This window comes from Tripterygium wilfordii, chromosome 6 (genome assembly GCF_013401445.1).
Source record: "Tripterygium wilfordii isolate XIE 37 chromosome 6, ASM1340144v1, whole genome shotgun sequence".
NCBI classification, from domain to species: domain Eukaryota; kingdom Viridiplantae; phylum Streptophyta; class Magnoliopsida; order Celastrales; family Celastraceae; genus Tripterygium; species Tripterygium wilfordii.
Window position 1 is genome coordinate 8,067,080 of NC_052237.1, and position 23,805 is coordinate 8,090,884.

At 35.9% G+C, this 23,805-nt stretch overlaps 2 protein-coding genes across 2 annotated transcripts; both read right to left on the reverse strand.

Annotated features, from left to right (window-relative positions):
* Window positions 1-13,279: 13,279 nt before the first annotated feature.
* Window positions 13,280-18,391, reverse strand: LOC120000566 (probable serine/threonine-protein kinase PBL3). The gene is made up of 6 exons (XM_038848698.1): window positions 18,037-18,391; window positions 15,991-16,337; window positions 15,777-15,912; window positions 14,697-14,833; window positions 14,454-14,577; window positions 13,280-13,989 (listed from the first exon to the last, which is right to left on the reverse strand). The coding sequence occupies exons 1-6, from the start codon at window positions 18,098-18,100 to the stop codon at window positions 13,535-13,537; spliced, it is 1,263 nt and encodes a 420-aa protein (XP_038704626.1). The 5' UTR covers window positions 18,101-18,391; the 3' UTR covers window positions 13,280-13,534.
* Window positions 18,392-20,470: 2,079 nt separating this feature from the next.
* Window positions 20,471-22,343, reverse strand: LOC120000669 (PKS-NRPS hybrid synthetase CHGG_01239-like). The gene is made up of 3 exons (XM_038848794.1): window positions 22,272-22,343; window positions 22,081-22,182; window positions 20,471-21,991 (listed from the first exon to the last, which is right to left on the reverse strand). The coding sequence occupies exons 1-3, from the start codon at window positions 22,341-22,343 to the stop codon at window positions 20,471-20,473; spliced, it is 1,695 nt and encodes a 564-aa protein (XP_038704722.1).
* Window positions 22,344-23,805: the final 1,462 nt, after the last annotated feature.

The following is a 23,805-nucleotide window of genomic DNA, read 5'->3' on the forward strand; positions in this document are numbered from 1 at the left end:
AAGCTGAATCTTTTTAAATGGGAAAAAAATTACAAATGTTATATGTGTACTTACAACAATTAGGCTTCCTAAGGAGATACCTTCTTTGGTGGAGAAAATGGATGTATAACTACAAATTGATGTAGATATGTGCATGTTGTACAATGCAAAAGCTGCTATGAAGAAATTAAACTCTTATGCCGGTATCGTTAGTACGTATATAAAACACATTCGAATAACAATGAACAAGAAATACAAAAAAGTAGTAACAAATAATTTAATTTGTTTAACAAACAATTTTTACCCTTTCAATACTACAGCTTTATAAGAAATAAATATCTTGCACCAGTACCAGAAGATCCATCATCCGAATTTGGATACATCCTATATTGTTAAAAAACATTGTCTAGCTATTGTGCATATAGTTTTTCAAGAGATCAAGAGTAAGTTGTAGCTTACCATTCAAACTGTTAACATGATTAAAGAGTCCAGGTTAGCTTTCTACTCCGCAAAACAATAAGATGTACGTGAAGGGGAAACATAATCATCGATTCGACTGTTTTAACCCATCTGTAGTTTCGTCACCTTACTGATGCTCTTTGTGATTACACTTTCATACGAAAGATACTATAAAAACCCACCCTCCAAAGATAAGGCGTAGACAAGAATAATATATTTTGAAGCAAAATTCAAACAACACTACTATACTAGGAATGAAGAGAAGAGAAGGCGATTCTCTCATCAAAATTGCTAATGTAAAATCATGTTTAAATTGATTATTCGTACACCATATAATAGCTATGTAATATAATGGTAAATCTATACAATATTACTCATACCAATTGAAAATGAGTAGCGCGTATTTGTATCCTAGTTAGTATATATGTGTGTGTGTGTGAAGCATATATGTGAAGTGCATTTTTTTATATAAAAAATTTGGGGGGGGGGGTTGCAATCTAGTGCAGCCCCCAATTGCCTTCGTCCTTGGTCATATATTTAAAAAGATATTTAATAGAACGTGATTGGTTGCATGCTTTGATGTTCAAATAAGCTTGAAACTTCAAAAGTAAATCCATCTTATGTGGCACAACAAATTGGTTATCAAGACATTCTTCTTCGTAACATAATGTGAACACTGCCTCCTCCTATAAATTGGGAAACCATCGCCATCAATGGTCGTTTCATTATAGTACATCTTAGGAAATTGCTTTGTACATCTCTGTTCTTGCATGCATTGTGCACCTGGATTTACCCCGCCACATGGACCATGTATCATATAATTTTGAACAGCCAAATGTCCAACTGGATCAAAAATTTTGTCAGGAAACTCAGTAGAAATAAGTTCATCAATACGAGTTGTGTAAACAAGAGCGCGCAAGAGATTGTGTAAAACTATTGTGCTTTACATTGACCTAGCTTTTGCATTATATATCAATATACATATCTAGGTTTCCTAGTCTAAATTGGAAACTAAATCAGAATAATTACAAGTAATTACAGGTAATGAATACAAGGATTACAATCAGTCCTATAACTAAGGAAATTAACATATGCTATGATTAAGGCGTAGGACTGATCTTGATTGCCAAGGAATTCGGCTAGGGATTATCTCTATCATGCCTCTGCAAGCGCAAGGATCCAGGCAGGATGCTAAGCTCAGAGCAGTGAGCACAGAACTGTGGATGAGCTAGAGGCTTAGTTAGAGAATCTACAAGTTGATCAACAATGTAAACATGAATTACCTTCAAGAGTTGCTTGCCCACTTGGTCACGGACAAAGTGAAAATTAATGGCAATGTGTTTCATACGAGAATGAAACACTAGGTTAGAATAGAGGTATGTTGCACCGACAATGTTACAATGGTCAATCGGAGAAGATGGTAAGGTGAAGCCAATCTCGGAGAGGAGATAGTTTAACCAGTTCAATTCAGCAGTGACACTAGCGATAGATTGGTATTCTGCCTTGGAAGAGAAGTGAGCAACAATAGATTTTTTTTTGAATTCTACCTAATAAAAATGAGTGCCAAGGAACACAACATATGAAGACGTAGAAGCCTGAGAGTCTATGTTATCAGCCCAGTCTGCATCAACAAAGGCCTGGAGGTGAAAATTGATCTTCCAAGAGAGAGAAATTCCAATGTGAGAGGTGCCTCTTAAGTAGCGCAACATCCGCTTGACTACTTGCCAATGAATGGTAGTAGGCTTGTGCATGTATTGTGTCAATTTGTTGCCTGCAAAAAAAGAGATCATGCTTGGTGAGTTAGAGATACTGTAGAGAGCCAAGGACACTCCTGTACTCCTTCGAGTCTTGAGGGGGAAAGCTATCATCCAAACATAAAGAATTTGTGAAGGACATGGGAGTGGACACCTCTTTTTCTTGGTGCATGTTGGTTTTTCGAATAATATCCATGATATATTTCTTTTGAGAGAGAAACGGCCTAGTAGAATTTCGGATGACTTCCACACCCAAAAAATAATTGAGATCTCCAAGAATTTTTAGAGAAAACCTCGTAGAGAGCTTCATCATAATATTTTAAATGAGTGCTTCATTGCTGTCAGTGAGAATCATGTCATCTACATAGACTAGTAGATATAGTTCATGATCATGGCCACGTAAGACAAAGAGAGAAGCATCACATTTTGGAGTTTGTAAAGCCTTGAGCTAGAAAAAAATTTCAGAGTTTAGTATACCAGGCACGAGGAGCTTGTTTTAACCCATAGATTGCTCGATGCAGTTGACAAAACATGGTGAGGGAACCGTGTGCTAATAAATCTTAGAGATTACTGTATGTAAAAGGTGTTAGTGAGAGTTCTCTATAAAAAAGCATTATTGATATCCAAATGTTTCATAATCCACCCATTAGACACAGTTAGACTGAGAATGAGATGTATAGTGGTAGGTTTAATAAATGGACTAAAAGTCTCAGTATAATCTATACCTGTGTGTTGATGGAAACATTTGGCAACAAGGCAAGCCTTGTAGTGTGCATTGGTTCCATCACAGTTCTTCTTATTGTGATAGACCCACTTACAACTGACAATATTTTGTGTGGATGTAAGAGGGACAAGGGACCAGGTTTTGTTTCGAAGGAGGGCTTGGTATTCATCATTCATATGAGGAGATTGGACAGCCTATTTTTTAAAAAAAAATAGAATATGCATCCTTAACATATTGCGTTCATCACTGCCTACCTAATAGTGATGACATGATATGAAATTTCATATACTATTCGCCATTTTGCGTGCAATATTAGGGTTCAACTACTTAACTTTCGATTTTCTATAACTGGTCTCGGTTGAAATTGGGAAAAAAATTAATAGTAAATATAGTAGCATATTTGCATCGTTTTATTCACCGCATGAACCTTTTAAAAATACTTAGCATGACATTGCTTCAGTCAATGCTGTAGTTAAACTTTCAATGCAGTTTTGAGTGAACACATGTTTTCAGTTCCTCCTGGCATTTTTGTAGTTGGTATTCTTAATCATAACACCTGTTTGAATGACAGGCATTATGTTTTCTTTAAATAGTTTTAAGCATGTAAAGTTTGAAATAGTTTTTTTTAAAAAGCCAAAAATTGGCATACCTATTTCACAAATATTATCAACATTATAGTTGGATGAAAGTGCATGTGACAAACCAGTAGGAGTAGCCATACATCGCCTTGCACTAAGTTTGTTTTTCCTAATCTTTCTTGCTTGTCTACAGAGCTCCCTTAAGGCACAAGAGTGCGGCAATCCCGTTTCCAAAAACTGCATTTCTAATACCATGAACAACAGTGCTCCGTTGCCTTTGTGTCTCAAGGAATAATGATGCGATCGAAAAGGATGCACACACTTTTACTTTGTCGGGACTGAGTTTTAAAAGAGAAATTTAAAATGTGAATGACCTTTAATCAAACTTCGTCATTATCAATTCCGTTAGAATGCTTGTATGTCATGAATATAATCCCTTTTATATGGAAAGGGTCAACAAATAGATATACCAAAGGCCCTTCTAAATACTCATTGTAAACGTCTACATACAATGGCCAAATTGATTTCAATCAATGAACTGTAAATTGACAATTGTCAAAAAGAAGTGTAATGTTGATAACAAACAAAGTTTTATAAATGAATATACATTGAACCAAACCTCCTATATCATTTTGAAACCTGTAAATATGCATATACACTCACCAAATTAACTTTAATTATTGAACTGTCAATTGAAAAAAGTCATAGAGAAGTTTAGATATGACATCAATCAATGCTTTTAACAAGAACATGAACTTAACCCATCCTTCTATGTTATCTGAAATACGTAATATATTGAATCTATTTCCAAACCACACATTGCATAGTCCCAACAATATACGTATACCAATCTACAAATTTGCATCATACCAAACGTACATCACCCCCTATAACTTGGTTCCTAAAAAAAATAACGTAATAATCTACAAATTATTGAACTTTTACTTGTAGCTTTTAACAAATGTCCATTACTAGGCATAATGTATTCCGATCTTGAAGAGGGAACAAAATTCATGGACAATCATAAACTGCTGATTATGTCCGATAATGAATCTTGTATCAACAACTTTATGAAAAATTTTTGGGAACAAAGGAACTTGTCTTTGTTCGGATTGTATTTTTATTGAAATCAACATCAACAATAATTTTAGATGCAATAAGTAGCATGTGTGTATTGTAAATTGTCATAACTTGATAGCTTCAAAAATTTTTTAAATTGAATCATGAGAATTTGACACATTTTTAGAGTTAAATTAATTCCGTGCATATTAAAGTCTTGAAGTGTCGCAATAATTTTTTTTTTTGTAAATTAAGGCAATGCTTCTTGTGCAACAATGTCTAAAGAACTTACCGTTTCAATCTTTAGGGGCTTTGTTACCCTTATTTATGACCATTAGAGGATTGTCAAGAGCCACTTGATATCAACAATGAGCATACTTTCAAGTTGATAAATGGAATTACTTTTGGTATTGCCACCCAGATGAGAAACTTGAATTTTATAATATGATCTACTGTTGAATAAAGTCTAGGAGTCTGTGGTTTTCTTTCCCTGACTTCTAATGGTCACACATGATCAATGCTTTTCCAACATAGTATCTATTGTCGGAGGTGCCTGAGTTGAAGAATTTTTTTGGAAGAATGAGGGCATAATTTTTTTTTTGATTCAGGTGATCAAATCATTCCAAAATGTATATAGTCAGAATTATCAATCATAAACGCATAATCGGCCACTATACATAACCAAGGTAGTTATGTCTAATAATACTTAAGAGGTCATCACTCCGAGGCATGAGCCATTGAGTCAAGAAACTTTCAAATGATTTGTGAAGTTATCATTCGTTATTGGTATTTAGAATTGCCAATGTGTAAGCATGCGTAGCTTTCAGATGAGGTTTCATAGATTGGGTGTTTTCTCGAGCTGTAATGCGACCAGCATAGTAGGAAGGAAAACAATTCTATATTTCCCATCTCACTGGCCTATAATCTCCGTTCGCATCTTCAACTCTAAAATTTATAATCTTGTAAACATTTCCCTCGCGTATTGGGGGCGCACATGGTCTACCTGGAACTTGTGAACGATGGCGTGTATCAACGTACCCTGCATTCTTTTCATATTCTGGATAGCGTTAATAATACCATACTTAAAAGCAATAAAAGAAGAAATAATTAAACTATCGACAAAAATAAAATAACAAAACATGATGGGCACTGACCCTTATGTCCAAGAGGATCATATTAACGCTCATCAGATCGTCGATTTTCAAATTGATTAACTCCCACATCCGTATACACGGGCAAGAACAACCCAGTTGTATGTTGTAGTATCAACTTCATCAAAACATAGCATCCTCGAAGGATGTTTCTTCTTTGTAAGAGAACTCATAACGAAGATGAAGGTGTCAGGCGTTGGAGAACAATCAAATCTTGGGCTTTATTTATAAGGCCTTTAAGCAATTAATATCTCTGAAGATGCAATGCACATACAACATCCCAGAAGGAAGACATTCATGGCCATCAATCCCAAAATGTGACAAACATCATAAATCGATGAATCCAATCTCCCTAAATACACACACAAAATATAATCCATTCATCACTCAAATGAGCGACTTTAATTCCAATCGAGTGCTTAGAAAAATTTAGATACATAGGAATTATGAAGAAAAATGATTCAGACTTGTTATAAATTCGAAGCCCAGTAGACATTATTCTCAAACAACGAAAAATTGAGATACACGAACCCAGGGATAAAGAGAGCCGCACGAAGGGAGAACGGCCATAATCAATGAGAGTCGTGGAGAACAAAATCGTAGATATTCGGGAACAGTGATGCCGTCTTGAATACGGCTCGCAAGGAGCAAGACTCAATACAAAAGGAATAAACTAAAACCCTAAAATTAGTCACGTGTGACAATTATTACTTCTCTTAAAACTGACGTGGAAACTCTCAGAGAATATCATAGTTTTGTGTTACTTAATAATATAGATATAGATTATTAGTATATACATGACAAGGACAACGTGAATTTACATTAATTATTTGTTCATTTTGCAAAGAATTTGAGTTGAAATCCAAGAATTAGTTGTTGGAAATCATGATTGTCTGAAGAGTTGTGTTCGAAAGACTAAAATCAAGGGATTTATTGTTAAAATTGTTGTATTCAATTTTAAAATAGTTTGTTAGTTGAAGATTGAGATTTTAGGTGGATAAGCGCGGAAGATGCTCTGTAGATTTCGAAGTTTGTAGCATATACGTTCCTAATTTTTCACATACACATCTTCAACAATTGCACGACAACTAGAGATCAAACTGATTTCATCATGCACTTTAAAGATTAAGCCACCTTCCCATGTTAAGTCTACCAGAAACAGTAAAGAATGGTAAACATATTTGATGTAATTATTATATATTATTTTTTGAAAATAATAAAAAAATTAACTTCATGTTTTATAATTATTTTTCTACTACCATAGAAAATAAGCCAGAAGATAGTTGAAATAAAAGGTGGACTTGTAACTTTTGTCAACATACATTCAAACGATCCAACGAGAGGTGATTCGGTTGACAATCGATTGGGTTAGGCATATGTGTATCTAATGTTCGATTCCAATGAGAAACATATTTCTCAGCGGTATTTCAAAAAAAAACATACATTCAAACGGGACTTACTTTAGAGTTAAGAGCCATTTGCTTAGATTGTCTGGCCATGTAATCGTTTATGTTGCTAGAAATCCATATTATGTTAATTCATATCCTAATGTAGCAAAATAATCCAAAATTTTTATTTTTATTTTCTCACTCCCAAGCATGATGCTTGATAACTAATTTCTAACAGAGAGAGAGAACACATAGAGATATTTACTTGAACTAATTAAAGGGACGTGGAATAAAATATGTGTGAGCATAATCACTGTTCGATGGACAAATGCACAAAGAAAATTAATTTTATAGCTGTTTTGAAGGGGGTCCTATCTTTTTGGAAGCCATTGATGGCTAAAACAAGCACAAAGACAAATATAACATGGCCGGTTTAATTAGTAACACCATTTTGAGGTTATTATTGATAACACTAATGTTTGTAAGGTGTTAAGTTCAAATAGGCCATTCAAAGATAGGACTATTTGCAATTGGGTCATCGAAAAAAAATTGTTTCAAATTAGATCATTGAATGTTCCAAATTTAAGATATTGGGCCACTCCGTTTCAATTCCAATCAATTTCTTTTCGAAAATCGATGACATGTTATTGGAGGTATTTTTAATGATGTGGCACATACATGTTGTTTTGAAAAAAAATAATTCAAAGAATAATTCAAAACTCTTAACCCTTCTCCCTACGCAATATCATACTAACCCTAATTTTTTTTTTTTTGCTGACTTTTTCCGTTAGCTTTTTCCTTTCCACATCAAACATCTTGCTTGAACATAAAAATTGAGGCGTAAATAGATTAGTCCCTTTAAATATCTCAAACTTTTTTTCATCTCAATTCTCCTCAAGTTTAGGTGGCATGCTTACTCAGACATTGTAAAATTGAGCATGTGACATTTAGAAGTTGATAACATCACAGGTTGTTTACTTTTTTTTTCTTAAATGAAATTTTAAAACGCTTTATCTCTCAAAATACATGTTAGATTTTGAAAAAAAAATTCATATTCGAAATCAGCATGTAAAACTCTTTCCAACAAAATCAATTGTCGATATGTTTTACCTGGTTGTTCTTAATTATAGTGTTTTTGACATGGTGGTAGTTTATTACATTGTTTTTGAAAACATTGTAATAATAATCTGTAACAATAAAAAATAATGTAATAAAAATTTGAAAAACTTAAAAATAATATAATAACAATATGTAATAAGTAATAACATATTCTAACAATAATATAACAACATATTCTAAATGACAACAACACGAGCGTGCACCTCACATGTTACATTACAAACCATTTTTATTTCACTAAAACTTTCGGCAGCATCTCCTCATAAATTGAGGAACCTAACCTGTAAACAAACATACAATAAACCAAATAGTGTCTAACACTTCCAAAAGTCAACCGACACTCAGGGTCCATAGTCATACACATCCCATCATCGACATCAGACACATAGTAGTCATGGGACACCACTCCCGGTCAACCAAATATGATCCACGTCCAAAACATAAACATTACTCCAAGTACAACAACCTACTCCCACAATTGTGGCACGCAAACAACAAGTCATGCATATACATCCATATATGTATAACCACACACATGTATCACATAAACACAAAAGAATAAACAAAAGTCCAGGCCTTCACCGTCACACGCCCTCCTGTTGATCCGTAGTCGTGCACTAGATCCTGTCTCATCTATGAGGAGGGAAAGTAGATAGGGTGAGCAGAAGGCTCAGTAGGGACAAAACAGAATAGCACAAGTAAAGAATAGTACGGCTGAAGGTGAAACAACGTATAATCGATGCAACAAAATGCAATGTAATATAACAAATGCACCTGATCAATCCAACCCAACTTTCATATCCGCCTCCAATGACACCCAAGCCAGTGGATCATATTCCCGCCCTACGTCGATAAATGAACGAGAATCCACTCACGCTACCTCTCTCTCTAGCATCCAGCCAATACCAAGAAACGAGCACCAATCATCTATCAATGTCAATCTTAAACCGCTAGAAAGAAGGTCGGCATGTATGTGGTCGCAACCACTCGTTATTGGCCCCACAGTGATATCTCAACCTGCCGCTAGCGTCGGATACTAGCCAACTGCAGTAATAAATACCGCTATAGGAATCCTATGGACTAGGACCATCACAAGGCTCCTATCCATCATCCACGCACGTGCCCAAATAACATCCAACACCTAACGTGAGCCCGGGTCCATCCTTGGGTCCCACCATGCATCTAATGTAAATTCTATAAAAACATGTCATTCGTGCAATATACATATATAAAAACACCCATTCATTATGATGCATGAAGAATCACACAATACCCGATTTTATGACCAAGCATTTCAAGGGTTATATATTCACCGTATTAAATCACCAATAACATTGTCATTGACAATATTACAAAGAAAGAATGGTAAGCCTTCAAGGCTTGTTTACCCTCGGAAAGGATCGAGATGGAAACCAAAACTTACCATATTCAAGCAATTCGGTGGCTTGAAAGTGTTTCGAAATAAAAAGAGTAAGAAATCCCTACCTCGAAGTGAACTTGCAATCCTCACCAAGAAAGCAACGTACACTCCACGCCAATTCACTAACCTATTCATTAAAATAAGCTTCATTAAGTTTTCATATTCACCAACCCATTCAAGGTTAAACAATTAAGATTCCATACTTCACAATCTAACCCATTTCCTAAATATTCACATTCTACCTTAATTTTTCAAGGTTAAACAATTAAAATTCTATCACAACATTATTTTCATCCCAACCCAACCTTAATTAGAACAATTTGAGTCAAGAAACCTTACCTTGAAACTTGTTAGTTCCACCAAATCAAGAAAATAAAGTCTCTTGAATTGGTTCAAGAACCACACTTGAACCTAGTAATATAAGAATAGTATAACCTAATTTTGAGTTATTGAACAAAGAAAACTCTCATTGAATCTAAATCTCCAAAACCCATTTAACCCACAACCCTAGGTTCAAAGATTTACCTTAATCCTTCTCTTTTCTTGTAAGAAATTAAAGCATGTGTGTAGACTCCCTAAGAAAAACCCTTGACGGCCGGTGTAACGCCCCGACCCGGAATGCGCTACTTTTGGAACTCTATAAATTGAACTACAATAAATTCAATCATCAAACCACCAAAAAACAATTCAACCGCACCTCCCCATAATACAGAGGATGCCAACCTGGAGTAACACGCAACAATTTCACAAACATATTCACAACCTAGGCAGGGCCTCCGGCCATCTAACAAGAACATCAAAATTTAAATTCTCAATTCTAAGCAGGGCCTCAGGCCACCTAGCAATCATAGCATCAAGAAAATTCTCACATCTAAGCAGGGCCTCAGGCCACCTAACAGTCACACATAATTTCTCCACACAACAACATATATAGTCAATATCCAGCACAAATAGCAATTCTGAAAACATAAGAATCGTCAGGACTCGAAGTCCACAAATCCGGTTCGGGAGTCCCGATCACACGGAGTACCCTCCCTACCGTCCATCCCGTCATCGAACAGGGACATCACACAATGTCTCGACAAGGTAACATAATTACGACAAAATAATAACATATATCAAGTTTAGAACTATTTAGTCTTATCACCCTCCAGGGGTCCATCCATGTCACGCACCCTCCTCCTGATCCGCGACCCTGGTACCGACACTAGACTCACCTGAGAGGAGGGAATAGGAGAAAGAAAAGGGTGAGCGAAAGGCCCAGTAGGGAATAATAAGGAGTAATTGAATAAATAAGGCTGAAATATTAAATAAAGGCACAAATGCAACAATATAATAGCTAACATCCTGTACATCAAACACAAGTAGATAACTACACCATATGAGATCCTAACTTGGCCCACCGGCATCCTACACATATTGGGACCCTGAACAGCCCAACGGCATCATCACATGGTGTTCAAGCACATATGAAATCCTGATCCGGCCTACCGGCATTCCCGTAGTCATGGGAACCCTGAACGGCCCAACGGCATTCCACATTTCACATCAATCACAACTAGGAGATATACGGGTCCATACCCGACATCTTCCATGCAATTACAATGCATGTCCAACATGGTTATGCAATAGGTAACCTACAACCTATATATATACATATACTACTACATGATGCATGTTCAAGAGTAATTCATGCTCAATGGAAGATTGAACAAGCGGGGTATGCATTATAATTCAAATCATATAATAAATAAATCACAAAGTGGGGTTATTCTCCCTTAGGCACAATTAAGGCGAGAATGCATCATAATGAGCAATGGAGAAAAATAAATGTTCCCAATAGGAATACATATTCAAAGAGAATAACAAAGGATGGAATTTCCCTACCTCGCACTCCAAAAATTAGCTATGTAAATCAATACTCAACCTTGACTTTTCCCGGCCTCAACCAACCTATTATTCGGTAAACCCATCCTCCAATCAATATAAAAACAACTTCAATTGCACATATCCAATACAAATTAATTCAATAAATCAAGAACTCCTTACCTTCTCTTACCCAAAACTTCCCAAATTCTTGAACTTCACCTACTCAAGCTTACTACTCCAATCGACAATAGGATCTAGCAATACAACCATAAACAAGTCTAAATCAACCTATTATATCACTAATTTCATCTAGTTTAGAGAATTTCCCCCAAATCCACAAAACCCATAAACCCTAGAATCCCAAATCCCCCAATCTTTAGATACTAACCTTTAGGTTTAAGAAACTTATCAAGGTTGTAGAAACAAGTAGAGAGAAGGGATTTAAGCTTCCTTTAGGCCTCAAATGATGTAGGAACCCATGGGTTTGAGTTTGGGTTCAAACCTTGAAAGATTAGAACAAAGAGAGAAATTTAAGAATGTGTAAGCTAGAGAGAGAAGTTAGGAATCCAACTTGAAACAACTTGAAAGAGAGTAATCTTACCTTGATTGATGATCTTAGATTGATGGGAGGGAGGAAATTTGAGAGAAAATGGGGTTTAGAGTTTGTTTAGGTCGTGTATTTTGAAAGAAATCGCGAAAATGAGTGTTTTTAAACAATCTCGGGTTGCAGATTTTAGGAAGTGTCCGGACACCTCTATAGGTATCCGGACACTTATGCCTAAAAACCCCTCTGTTCAGTTTTCTTTTGTATCTGTCCGGACGGTTTTTAAAACTGTTCGGACGGTTACCACTGTAATCAAAAAAATTTCAGTTTTAAACCCCTCGTACACCCCCAAAATCACTCGGTATTAATTTCTAATGATTTTATACATATCTCTATACTCAACACATGATGATTCTACTTATTTTCTAAAAGAAAAAGAAGTTTGGGGTATTACATCCGGAGCTTCGCCAAAAACCCATCGGAATAGTGACTACCATGTGTCGTTTGAGGAGAAAACGAAGCAAGATTCTTTTTTTTATTTACTTTTGCTCGGGTGAAGGCATTTGCACCTTCACCCTTTTTTTTAAACAAATCCTTAACTTCTGCATTTATTTACTTATATATATATATATATATATATATATAAGTATATATATATATATATATATATATAAGTAAATAAATGCAGAAGTTAAGGATTTGTTTAAAAAAAAGGGTGAAGGTGCAAATGCCTTCACCCGAGCAAAAGTAAATAAAAAAAAGAATCTTGCTTCGTTTTCTCCTCAAACGACACACGGTAGTCACTATTCCGATGGGTTATATATATATATATATATATATATACACACACGTGTCTGACCCGCGCTTTGCGGTGGGCATGGTTTTTCTGGGTTTTGCGTTGCGGCCGGTTTGTTATTATTTCTCGTGAGTAGGATAAAACCACAACAAAAATTGTCAACTCGCCTTCAAATCGTGCGAAATCTTCGAATTTTAGAGTATAGTATAGATATAGATAGATATATATACATTTTTAAATTATTATTTTTTGTTCTTTTACTCATTTGACCCTAACTTTAACTCTAATATTCTTTAAACTCTTATGACATTCTACTTTCATTCCACAATTTTTATTATTTTCACAACTAAATCCCATTTATTCATTTTTTTTTTATTATTCTATTTTTTTTTTCCTTTCATTAGGACGAGGTATTACACTAAAAGTCTTCCCCGGTAAGTATTTAAAACATTTCCTTCTAATATGAGTAATCAAAAAACAAGCAACGCATAGAGCGGGTATTGATGCACGAATTTTAATTACATGATAAACAGAATGAACAGATTACCAACAATGAAATCAAACCATATAGCTCCCGAATAAGAAAATATGGTCATCCATTCCCCATAGTATAAAATTGCATCATGGCAAATGCTTGGATTCAAAACTACACCCACTCTAAAATATGGAAGCAAATAAGAAATTTATGGAGAAGTCATCGAACTCGCGATGATTGACGGTGTGATGGCAATGGCGAAGCTCGTGGGGTTAGATTCAGTGGAGAATATTGCTGTCTCATGGGGGACTTGCCTGGGTGAACTGCCCGCGTTTGCTGTTCGAACGGATAGTGCTTTGAAGCACTTTTAGGAGATTCAATCTGCTCCAGCGTTGCTAATACCTCCGACATTTTAGGCCTCAGTTTAGCATCAGTGCCTAAGCACTGTAAGGCGAGGTTAGCAGCCATGTAGGCACTCTTCTGGGGATACTGGCCTCCTAACTTGGTGTCCATTATTCTGAATAATCTTCGTTTATCACCCAAATATGGCTTTGCCCAATCAACCAGTTTCTGCTCTATACCTACTTTTGACTTATCAACAGCACCTCGTCCAGACAACAGCTCCAGCAACACAACCCCAAAGCTGTACACATCACTTTTGGCCGTCAGGCGACCTGTCCAACAATTCAAAGCGTCATTATATGGCAAATTTCAAACACAAGTAAAGTAAGTCCATGGTTGATGGAACTTGGCAGCACCAGGTTGAAATGATCAAGTTATATTTCCTACTTTCCAAACAAACACTACAAAAAACCTAGTTACCAAACTTTTTTTATCACCACCACAACAACTAATTAGACTATGTAGAAAATTTGAGTTTTAGAACGACATTTTAGAGGTTCTAATATCAAAAGACCCAATGGGAGTTCATATGATCAAAGCAAAAATCTTATGCTTGTGCCAGCTGCGCGTCACTTGGCCTGAATCTTAATGCAAGGTTTTTTTTTTTTTTTTTTTTTTTTCAGCTAATGAAAAACAATTAGTAGAATGTTCTCAGTCCTATAATTAAGTTAATTTTCGCAGTTACAGCACTATAAAAGTATGCAAATTGACTATTAACTTATAAATTGCAGCCAACCTGTAGCAACATATTCTGGTGCTGCATACCCTTGAGTACCCATGACCTGAGTTGATACATGAGTCCTATCACCAGTAGGTCCTGCCTTCGCCAAACCAAAGTCAGAAAGCTTTGCATTGAATTCCTGCATAAGCAAGGTATTACTAACGCAAGTAAATGATATAACTATCCTCACAGGAGATAGTTTAAAGTTTAAACAAGCTATCAGAGTAAAAAATGCCGTCTCCTATTTAACAAGCTTACCCCATCCAGTAAAATATTAGAAGCCTTAAAATCACGGTATATGACTTGTGATTTTGCGTCATGGAGGAAAGAGAGCCCTCTAGCAGCACCTATGGCCACTTTGATCCTTATTGCCCATGAAAGTGGCTGTGGCCCTTCTGGGAAGCAAAACAGTATCAGATAAGATCACCAAATATCTCAAAAATATGACATAACTTTTACTGTTTTACATCACCAATATTCTTTTCGTGCACACAAAAAGAATCAATATCAAAAACCATTACTAGAACCTGCCAATTTGTATTCTAGACTTAGGAAAAATATTCATCATAACCTCGAGATGAGAATTAAGACAATACTTTTAAAAAAATTAAGTTTAAGTTCTTTTGTAACATGACCAAAAAGAATGGAAAATTAAGATTTTCCACGAGCAACTTTTTCCCGAATGAAGTGATATACAAAAAATACAGGTGTTCTCAGCAATTGTGATATACTTAATTTCATCATGTGGAGATTCATCCCCATGTTCAACTGTACCCTAAAAAAATATTTTTCATATATGTATTATAAATTTATGATGGAAAGAAAGAGGGTGAAATCTTGTGGAAAACTCAAAGAGAGAAGAAATTTATTTTAGTGTCACTACCCTGGTAGAGCTGGCAGAGGCCGCAACCACCCGGGTAAAAGTCAGAGGTTTGACTCCCCAATTTGCCAAAAAAAATTCACTTGAAGCTGAAAAGATCATCTCAATGCAACCTACAGCAAAAGTACATAAAATAGGATCCTTGCATTTTCTTATTCGCTGAGTTAACAAAATAACTTTTATCCTAGCTGTAACTGGCTCTCAATTTTAGGAAGTAAGTGGATGAAAGCTACAAATGAAATAATAATAAGAGTGACTGACAGCGGTATTAATTGAATGAAACCCAACAGGAAAGCATAAAGTGGACAATGGAGATGAGACAAAGGCAAAGGGAAAGAAAGGTGGGCTACTTATCTTTTTCTTTCATTGCCATGTAAATAATGAGAATGACACTACTGCAATATGTAACAGACTCAATTTGACCATTTCAATGAAAAATGTCAAAATGCATTACTTACTTCTAAATAGATGATTCTCTAGGCTCCCTTTAGGCATGAACTCATATACCAAAAGCCGGTTCTCACCCTCCAAGCAGTACCCAATTAGTTTTACTAGATTCGGATGATGAAGTTGACCAAGATAATTTACTTCTGTCTGAAACAAATTAGATATTAGGCAACAGGCCAAGCTCAAAATGTTAAACATAGCAGGTCTTAAAGGAGATAAACGTACCAACCATTCCTTGTGGCCTTGGAAACCTTCAGGTTTAAGCTTTTTAACAGCAACAACCATTCCTGACCCAGGCCTCGCTGGAGCCAAAGTGTGTACATCAATCCATCCTTTGAAAACATAACCAAATCCGCCTTCACCAAGAAGACTATCCGAGCGAAAGTTCCGAGTGCAATTTTTTAGCTCATTTAACGTAAAGGCTTTTAGATATGGAGATAACAATATTTCACTTTCAGTCCTCGGGGTAGGAAGAGATTCAGAATTGCTTTTTTCACTATATGATGGGATATTCAGGCTGGATGGAGCTGAAGAACGGCTCGTTTTGCTGGAAATTCTTGAGGATCCAGATGCTGGTAAGAGAATAGTCACAGTTCAAATACATCATAAATAACAAATGGAAGGAATTTCACAGAACAAAAAAGTAGCATACTAGCATTAACCTAAAGCTACATCTCAGTGTCAGTCAATTTTTTTTCACAATCCTTGTATTAGTACAAAAAAGCAAACCTGAACAAAAGTGTGCCCTTATACTGCCTCCATTGACAAGAGGTGCAAAGCAAATCAGACTCTAGTTATTAAGCTCAATTTTCTTTCTTTATTGTATTAGTACAAAAAAAAAAAGAAGCAAAGCTGACATAATCCTGCCCTTTTACTGCCTGCATCGACAACAGGTGCAAAGCATAGCATATCAGACTCCAGTTATTAAATTCAATTTTCTTTCTCTATCCTTGTATTAGTACCAAAAAAAAAAAAGCAAAGCCGAAGAAACTCCTGCCCTTTTACTACCTCCATCCAAAACGGGTGCAAAGCATATCAGACTCTAGTCATTAAATTCAAATTTCTTTCTCTATCCTTTTATTAGTACCAAAAAAAAAAAAAGCAAAGCTGAAGACACTCCTGCCCTTTTACCGATAGCAGGTGCAAAGCATATCAGACTCTAGTTATTAAACTATCTTAGAAAAAAGGCACAAGCTCACATGGCAAGACAAGAAATTTCATTCAATTAAAGGTAACTTTGAAATTCACTGATCTAAAACACTTTGGTCAGAGTGTGAAATTGATGGAAAATTACACATGGGTACTTTTCATTCCCCTTTGGCCATCATTTGTTTGTCACAGATTGCTTTCCAAATGAAATCTGCATTCTTTCTTTATTTTCTTGTAGGGGCTGCATATAGTTATATAGATAATAGTATATCTGACTTTTCAAAAAGTAGGTTCTAGCCACTGGTGGTAAATGTAGATAGAAATCGAATTTCTTAATTAGAATCCACTAGTGAAAGCAAACATGGAAAAATATTCAGTAGCCAAGTCAAACTAACCATTTCTTTAAGCAAAGGCATCAAGTTCTAAAATGAAAGTGCCTCTCCACATATTATATGGTTAAAGTTTGCCTACATCCCGCTTGTGCCTGACATTGCCTACTGTGGGAGCCTTGTGGAAGGTAGTTGTTTACTTTTTTTTTTTACAACCAGATCAAAAGATTGTTTTTCCAGATCAAATACATTGAATAACACATAAAATCCATGTACCCAGAAACTGATATCAAACTGAAATTTCACGAATCACAACACCATTTCTCGCACCTTAACCAGAAAATAGGTCCTTGAACAAGAACTCGAAAGCTCAAACACAAAACTTCACTTTGGGTATGAATTATTAAGTAATCAGGCACTTTAGAGAAAAGCTAACATTATTGAGACTAATAGCTTGTCCTTCAGAGAATCCAAATAATTAACCTTCATGGACCAGAATACTGATTCCCAAAAACAAGAATCAAGGACAATTACAAAAGGAATTTCATCATACAACCGTTAGTTCAGAAAATTGAAGCAGAACCAAATGAAAAGAGAGGTTTTCAACAGTCCCACAAAATAATTAAATGAATAAGAACATCAAAGTTGGCTTAAAAAAAGAAGAAAAAAAAAAGACCAATCCAAATCTGTGATAACCCAACTCAGAACTTACGAGTGAAAACCAACTTGGAACACACAAAAAAGACAACAAAGCTCTTGAAAACCCAAGAGAAATAAGGCAATCCAAAGTTACCTGAAGGAGTGTGTGACCTTTGGCTGCTATCTACTTTAGCAGAAGAACCAAGGCAGTTACCCATAGACTGCGGCAAAGGTGGCTTTCTTCTTCTTCCTTGGGTTTTATATTTCAACTTCTTATTTAATTAATAATCAGTAGGTAATCATGGGTTGAGCTCAATATATAAAAGAAAAAAAATTGAAATTGAAAAGTAAACGAAGTAAACGATGAGGACAACTAACGTTAAAAGGAAGTTAACATAGAAGATTTGTTTTTTTTTTATGAATGAGAACCTGAAGATGCAGGAGCAGAGAAAACGCAGGGATGTTGTGTTGGTGTGGATGTGGCTTGTAGGTTTGAACGCGTACTCGTAAGGGCTTTGGGCTCTTGACCTCACCAATGACGTGTGTCCCACCACCCCCGAAAACTGTTTGTTGATGTTGAATTGTCTAAATTCACTCACATATATATATATATATATATATATATATTAATACAGAGCAACTTTCCTCATTTCTAATATAAAAATAAACACATTAAATTAAATTAAATATATTGTCTCACAATAACTTTCAATTGGGTCGATCGATTCAACTCTCTTAACTTAGATGGGGATGGGGCTGATAAAACTAATTTATTACTATATCTATCCATTTGTGGAGACAAAACTTAGTTGAGGCAGGTGATTAATTTGTTATCCAACTATGTTTCTTACCTTAAAAGTCACTCCAAAATAGTCAACTTAACAATCAAATTCACACATGTCAACACTATATCATTATGGTAATTGCTAAATGCACATGAGTTTTGCTAAATGCACACAAACATGTTTTTTTGTGTATTATATGAATTGACAATTGACTTGACGTATGTGTATCTATGATATAACGGCGTTACTTTTTATGTGTAAAGGAGGAACCGTCGTTTTTTTTTTCTTTTGTCTTCTAACATTTGTTTTTAAGTTTAAAGGGAAATGACCATCTAGGACAAAACAAATTTACTTTTTCCATTTATTCAAATTCCAACAATTACAGTAATTAATTAATTACCTTATTTATTCTTTTTTGTTTCTTTGAAAGCTATGAACTTCAACATATATCTTAAATGAATTATTTTTAGAATATTAATGTATTTATTATTTGAGTTTATATAGTTTGTTCAACTTAGGAGCACCTAATTAAAACTATTTCTATATGTTAAGTTGTAAACTAAAATACTACTAATTAACATTTTTTTTATAAATATATAAGTTTAGTTCATAAAAATATTATTTAGCAAAAACAATGGATATGCTTGAACACATTTCTCAATAAAGTGACTTCAATTTTATTAAAACACAATAACACATATTACATTATTAATCTTCCACCACAATGGTTTCAGGTGGAAACCTAGAACGAGTATGCTGCATGTATGCATCAAGTTGTTTCATATATGGTAAAACCCATGCAGTTGCGCACTCATACCTAAAGTAATTCCACTGAGGCATAATGGTAGGCATCGGGTAACCCCCAGCTAAGGAAACCTGGACATAGTGATTATTATTAACGTGTCCGATAGCTATCGCGACATGTTGATACTGTGGTGGAGGAGTTGATCGCAGTGGTAAATATGTGAAGCTCTGTGAAAAACTAAGAACATGTAATATGACATTGTACCTCGAAGCAATCAAGAGACTCATGTCTGGCATTGTCATCCAGTGCTGAACTGGTGCTGCTCTATCTGATTCAAAGAAGTTCAGTGAGTTGTGAACACCCAATGCATGCTCTTCACTACCAAACATTGCAACATATTCATGCCAGAATGCGCCCAACTCACCTATCAAATCACGACGGACAGTATCCCATGCATGTTCGCCTAAACCAAGACAAACAGCAATCGCCCGAAAGCCGCAATTTCCATCAGGTATTACATCTTGTATAGACCCAATGTAAGGATGCAATATTGACGGAAACTGACGAACATAAATATGTTCATGCGTAACGTTACTCGATTTGGAACTCCTTTGTGTAGGGAGTGGTGGAGTACTGTAGAGGGATGAGCAACTGTGTCTCCCTGGTTGCTGGGAATGATGAAATTCATGATGTGAATCTGTATGAGTTACTCCACTTGCCTTTTTCTTCGATGATAGGCGTCCCATTGAAATACTATGTCTACTTTATTGGTAGGACTGAAGAAAATCTTGTTCTACAGAGTCGGGTGCGATAAGATTACAACGAGTATGCATGTCTGCTTTTTTCTTTGAAGAAGGGCGTCCACGTGTGCTTTTTATAACAGCCGGATCTTGTACTGTAGTAGTTGAGGGTTTAATTATCTCCCTGATCTTTCACAGTAGACTGAACTTTCCTGGTCGTGAATGACGCTTAAATTGTTCTGCAAACATTTGTAACTCAACAGTACAATCGATATCATCGTCTCTAAGAGAAGCAAATGGCGATAGGTCAAGTTTCTTCTAGAATGCATCGATGGAAGCAAGTGGTATCGGTTGACCATCGTTAATGTATATTGAAAGTTCGTGCGCACACGGTAATCCGTAGATTGTACGAAGTTTACATCCACAGGCGTACGAATCTTCTCCGATGAATTTAGATTGATCAGATTCTTGGAAAATCAGATCCAACGCATCAATCGAAACAAAACCACGTAGTTCCCTGAACTGAACTGTGTTGAACCGATGCTGGACGATATGTCTACTTTTCTCCAAACTAGCCTTGATTGATGTGAACTGAGCTTGGACGAGCTGATGAATTAAAGATACTACAGACTCAACGTCTAACTGTGATGATCCAAGGTATTTCTTTAACTTTGCATGCTGACTCTCGACCCTATTAGTGGTCAAGTTCCCGAAATGCAAATACGTATTTGTCCAAGCAGAGACAAACATCTCCTTATACGGTGTCAACCATACATCTTTAATGTAACTAAACACAACTGCATAGTTTTGTAGGATTACCTCTAGGTGCGACAAATTGTACACGTAGGCAATCTCATTTTCAGATTCCACCAACGTATTCCAGGAGGAGTAGAATGCATCCCATGATTCTTTGTCTTGAAATGATCTTTTACAGTTCGCCAAAACACTCCTATATATGTGCCATCGACAAAGTAGTTTCTTTGCATCAGGAAATACCAGGCGACATGATTTCATCACAGCCAACTCTCTATCGGTGACAATAACTTTTGGGGCAATGCTTTCCTCAATTATTGACTGCAAACACCTTAAAGCCCATGTATAATTATCATCCTTCTCGGAATTCAAGAGCACAAATGCTATGCAATACGTCATATTTGTTGGAGTCACCCCGACAATCTCAAGAAGAAGCATCCTGAACCTGTTTGTCTTGTATGTTGCGTCCATTAATAAAACATGTGGGAATGCACGTAGTAGTTCTAATGAGCCTGGATGAGCAAAGAATAAATCCTGGAGCTCGTTGGTTACATCATTGGTTCGATGATAGAAAATGTACCTGTGCTCATGTAGGAAAGACATTAGAGACTGGATGTGGGATTTACCAGCTTTTTCAGAAGTTCGAAACTTCTGTCGTGCATTGTATATTGTTTTAATAGTGGACGCATTGTTCAGATCTCGTTTCTTCAACGAAGCCAAGATGTCTCGTGGCTTGACATAATTGCTAGACATATCTACCATTATCTCAACTTCAGATTCAGAAAGGCGTCCGGCGTATGGATGCCCCTCCATATATGATGCAGGGGCATGGTTGTGCATTCCACATAGCACTTTTACCATCCAATAATCAGCTTCACGTAGTTTCATCCCTTTAAGTCTGAAAGGACAATCAATCTTTTTCGTGCCTGTGAGCTTCGTGGATGTTTTCTTCCTTCTGTACGTGCCACCGCGATCGCATTGCAACAATAATGATGAGCTCGATGAGCTCCTTGTAACGATGATGAATCCCAAATTAAGCCCTATTTCTTGCACCCAATCAATCAACGATTGACGTGAATCGAACACCTGAAAATAATTTCTAAATGTTATAACTTGAAACAGGTTTGCTGAAAATGTTCAAAATAGAAGACATATTATTTTCCTAATTGTTATACCTCCTCTGTTAAAAATGGATTTGTAACGTCAACTTCAATTTTCTCTTCACAATCATCCGCAAGTTCTTCTTCTTTTTTCATATCGTTTCTGATAGTATAATCCTGTTAACAATAAATTTCACTTGAATATCTGTAAGTAATCCAAATATTTCGTGAAACAAATAAGAAATGTCTTTAGTATCTATATTTACCTGATCACTAGAACTACTACTTGACAATCGTAGATCTTCAGCCCAAGCTCTCATTTCTTCCAAATGGTCCATATCCGCAAGAATAGAATTTGAGTATGGAGGTTGGTTGGGTTTAGTGTATGGAAGATGTTACCACCCTACAACACCCATTTAAAAATGGTTACCAAACTTAATCGAAAGCTAACTAAATATTTTTTTCGTTATTTTTTAAACCGAGCAAGCTAGGGATTGTGCACTCTGTTTGTCCTTCCGAACAAAGCAGTGCTTGAGAATCCACTGCTATTGAACAATGAAGACTTAAATATATTTTGCATAGAATGAAAAAATAGAAGTTGCCTGTCTAGTGTGCCATATTAATTTCGTGGGCAACGTCAAAAACCATAACATTGGGAATGTAGGTCCAGCCGAGACCATGTTCTACTGACCAGGTGAAGTTGCCTCAACAGAAATGTTTTCCCCGGGATCAAAAGATATAAAATAATAAATAAAAAAAAACAAACGTACGTAGATGGCTCGACTCGCATGGGCTTGTCCCTTTGCATCATATCATTAATTTATAGCCCATTTGCTAGTATCTCTTCAATTCTTCATCATCTGTCAGTACTTCTTTTTTATTTATAAGTCTATCAAGAGCGTGAGAGAGATCTTGTTGTGAATGGCTACTAATAATAAAAATGGGTTGTCAAAGAAGTTGAAATGGAGATCAAGAAGAGGGAGGAGAGGGCTTCGTCGCCGGGGAATGGCGATGAGAATGAAAATAAAGAAATTGCAGATGCTTATTCCAGGTGGGCATGGACTTGAGGCCGACACACTATCTCTCATTTATTAAGCTTATTTCACTGTTCCTAACCATTTGATTGCATGAACCAGTCGGTGATATGAGTAGGTCAATGCACCTGTCATTTCTTTAAGTGGCGGACAAGTAGCGGCATTTTAGGGGTGATTACACGTGGCAGAAGTTTTATTCATAGAACTTAAATCATGGTTGATAGAATATTCTTTCACGTGTTCCATGTCAGTGTTGGCCATGCCATTTTCATCAAACGATTGAGAAAATTGAAATATAGTACATAAAGGACGACATTTCTTAATTAACCCCACACAACCCATGCCAACCAACATTCAGGGTGTATAATACCAAAATAATAAATAAATTAAACCTAGTCACCTTAATGAAAACATGGAAATTAATTAGCCTCTATATGTTAAGTTGTAAATTAAAGAATTTTTTTAGCATGAAAAAATGGCTTGAATTAGTGTACCAAAAAAAATATTAGGGCAAATGCAATGGTGGGCTTTAGGGCAAGAATGGATGGGTTAAATGGATCTTTAATGGGAAATGGAGAGGTTAAATCCATACAATGATGGGCTTTTTGGCAATCAAAGTTGCTGGACCAATTTTGGGAACAAAGACTTCTATTGGGGCTTCTAATTGCTGGACTGGTGTGGGCCCACACAAACATTAACTGCAAATATATTTTCTCTCCTGTGATACTGTTTTGTAAGAGATACTGTTTTGTATGTGATATTGTTT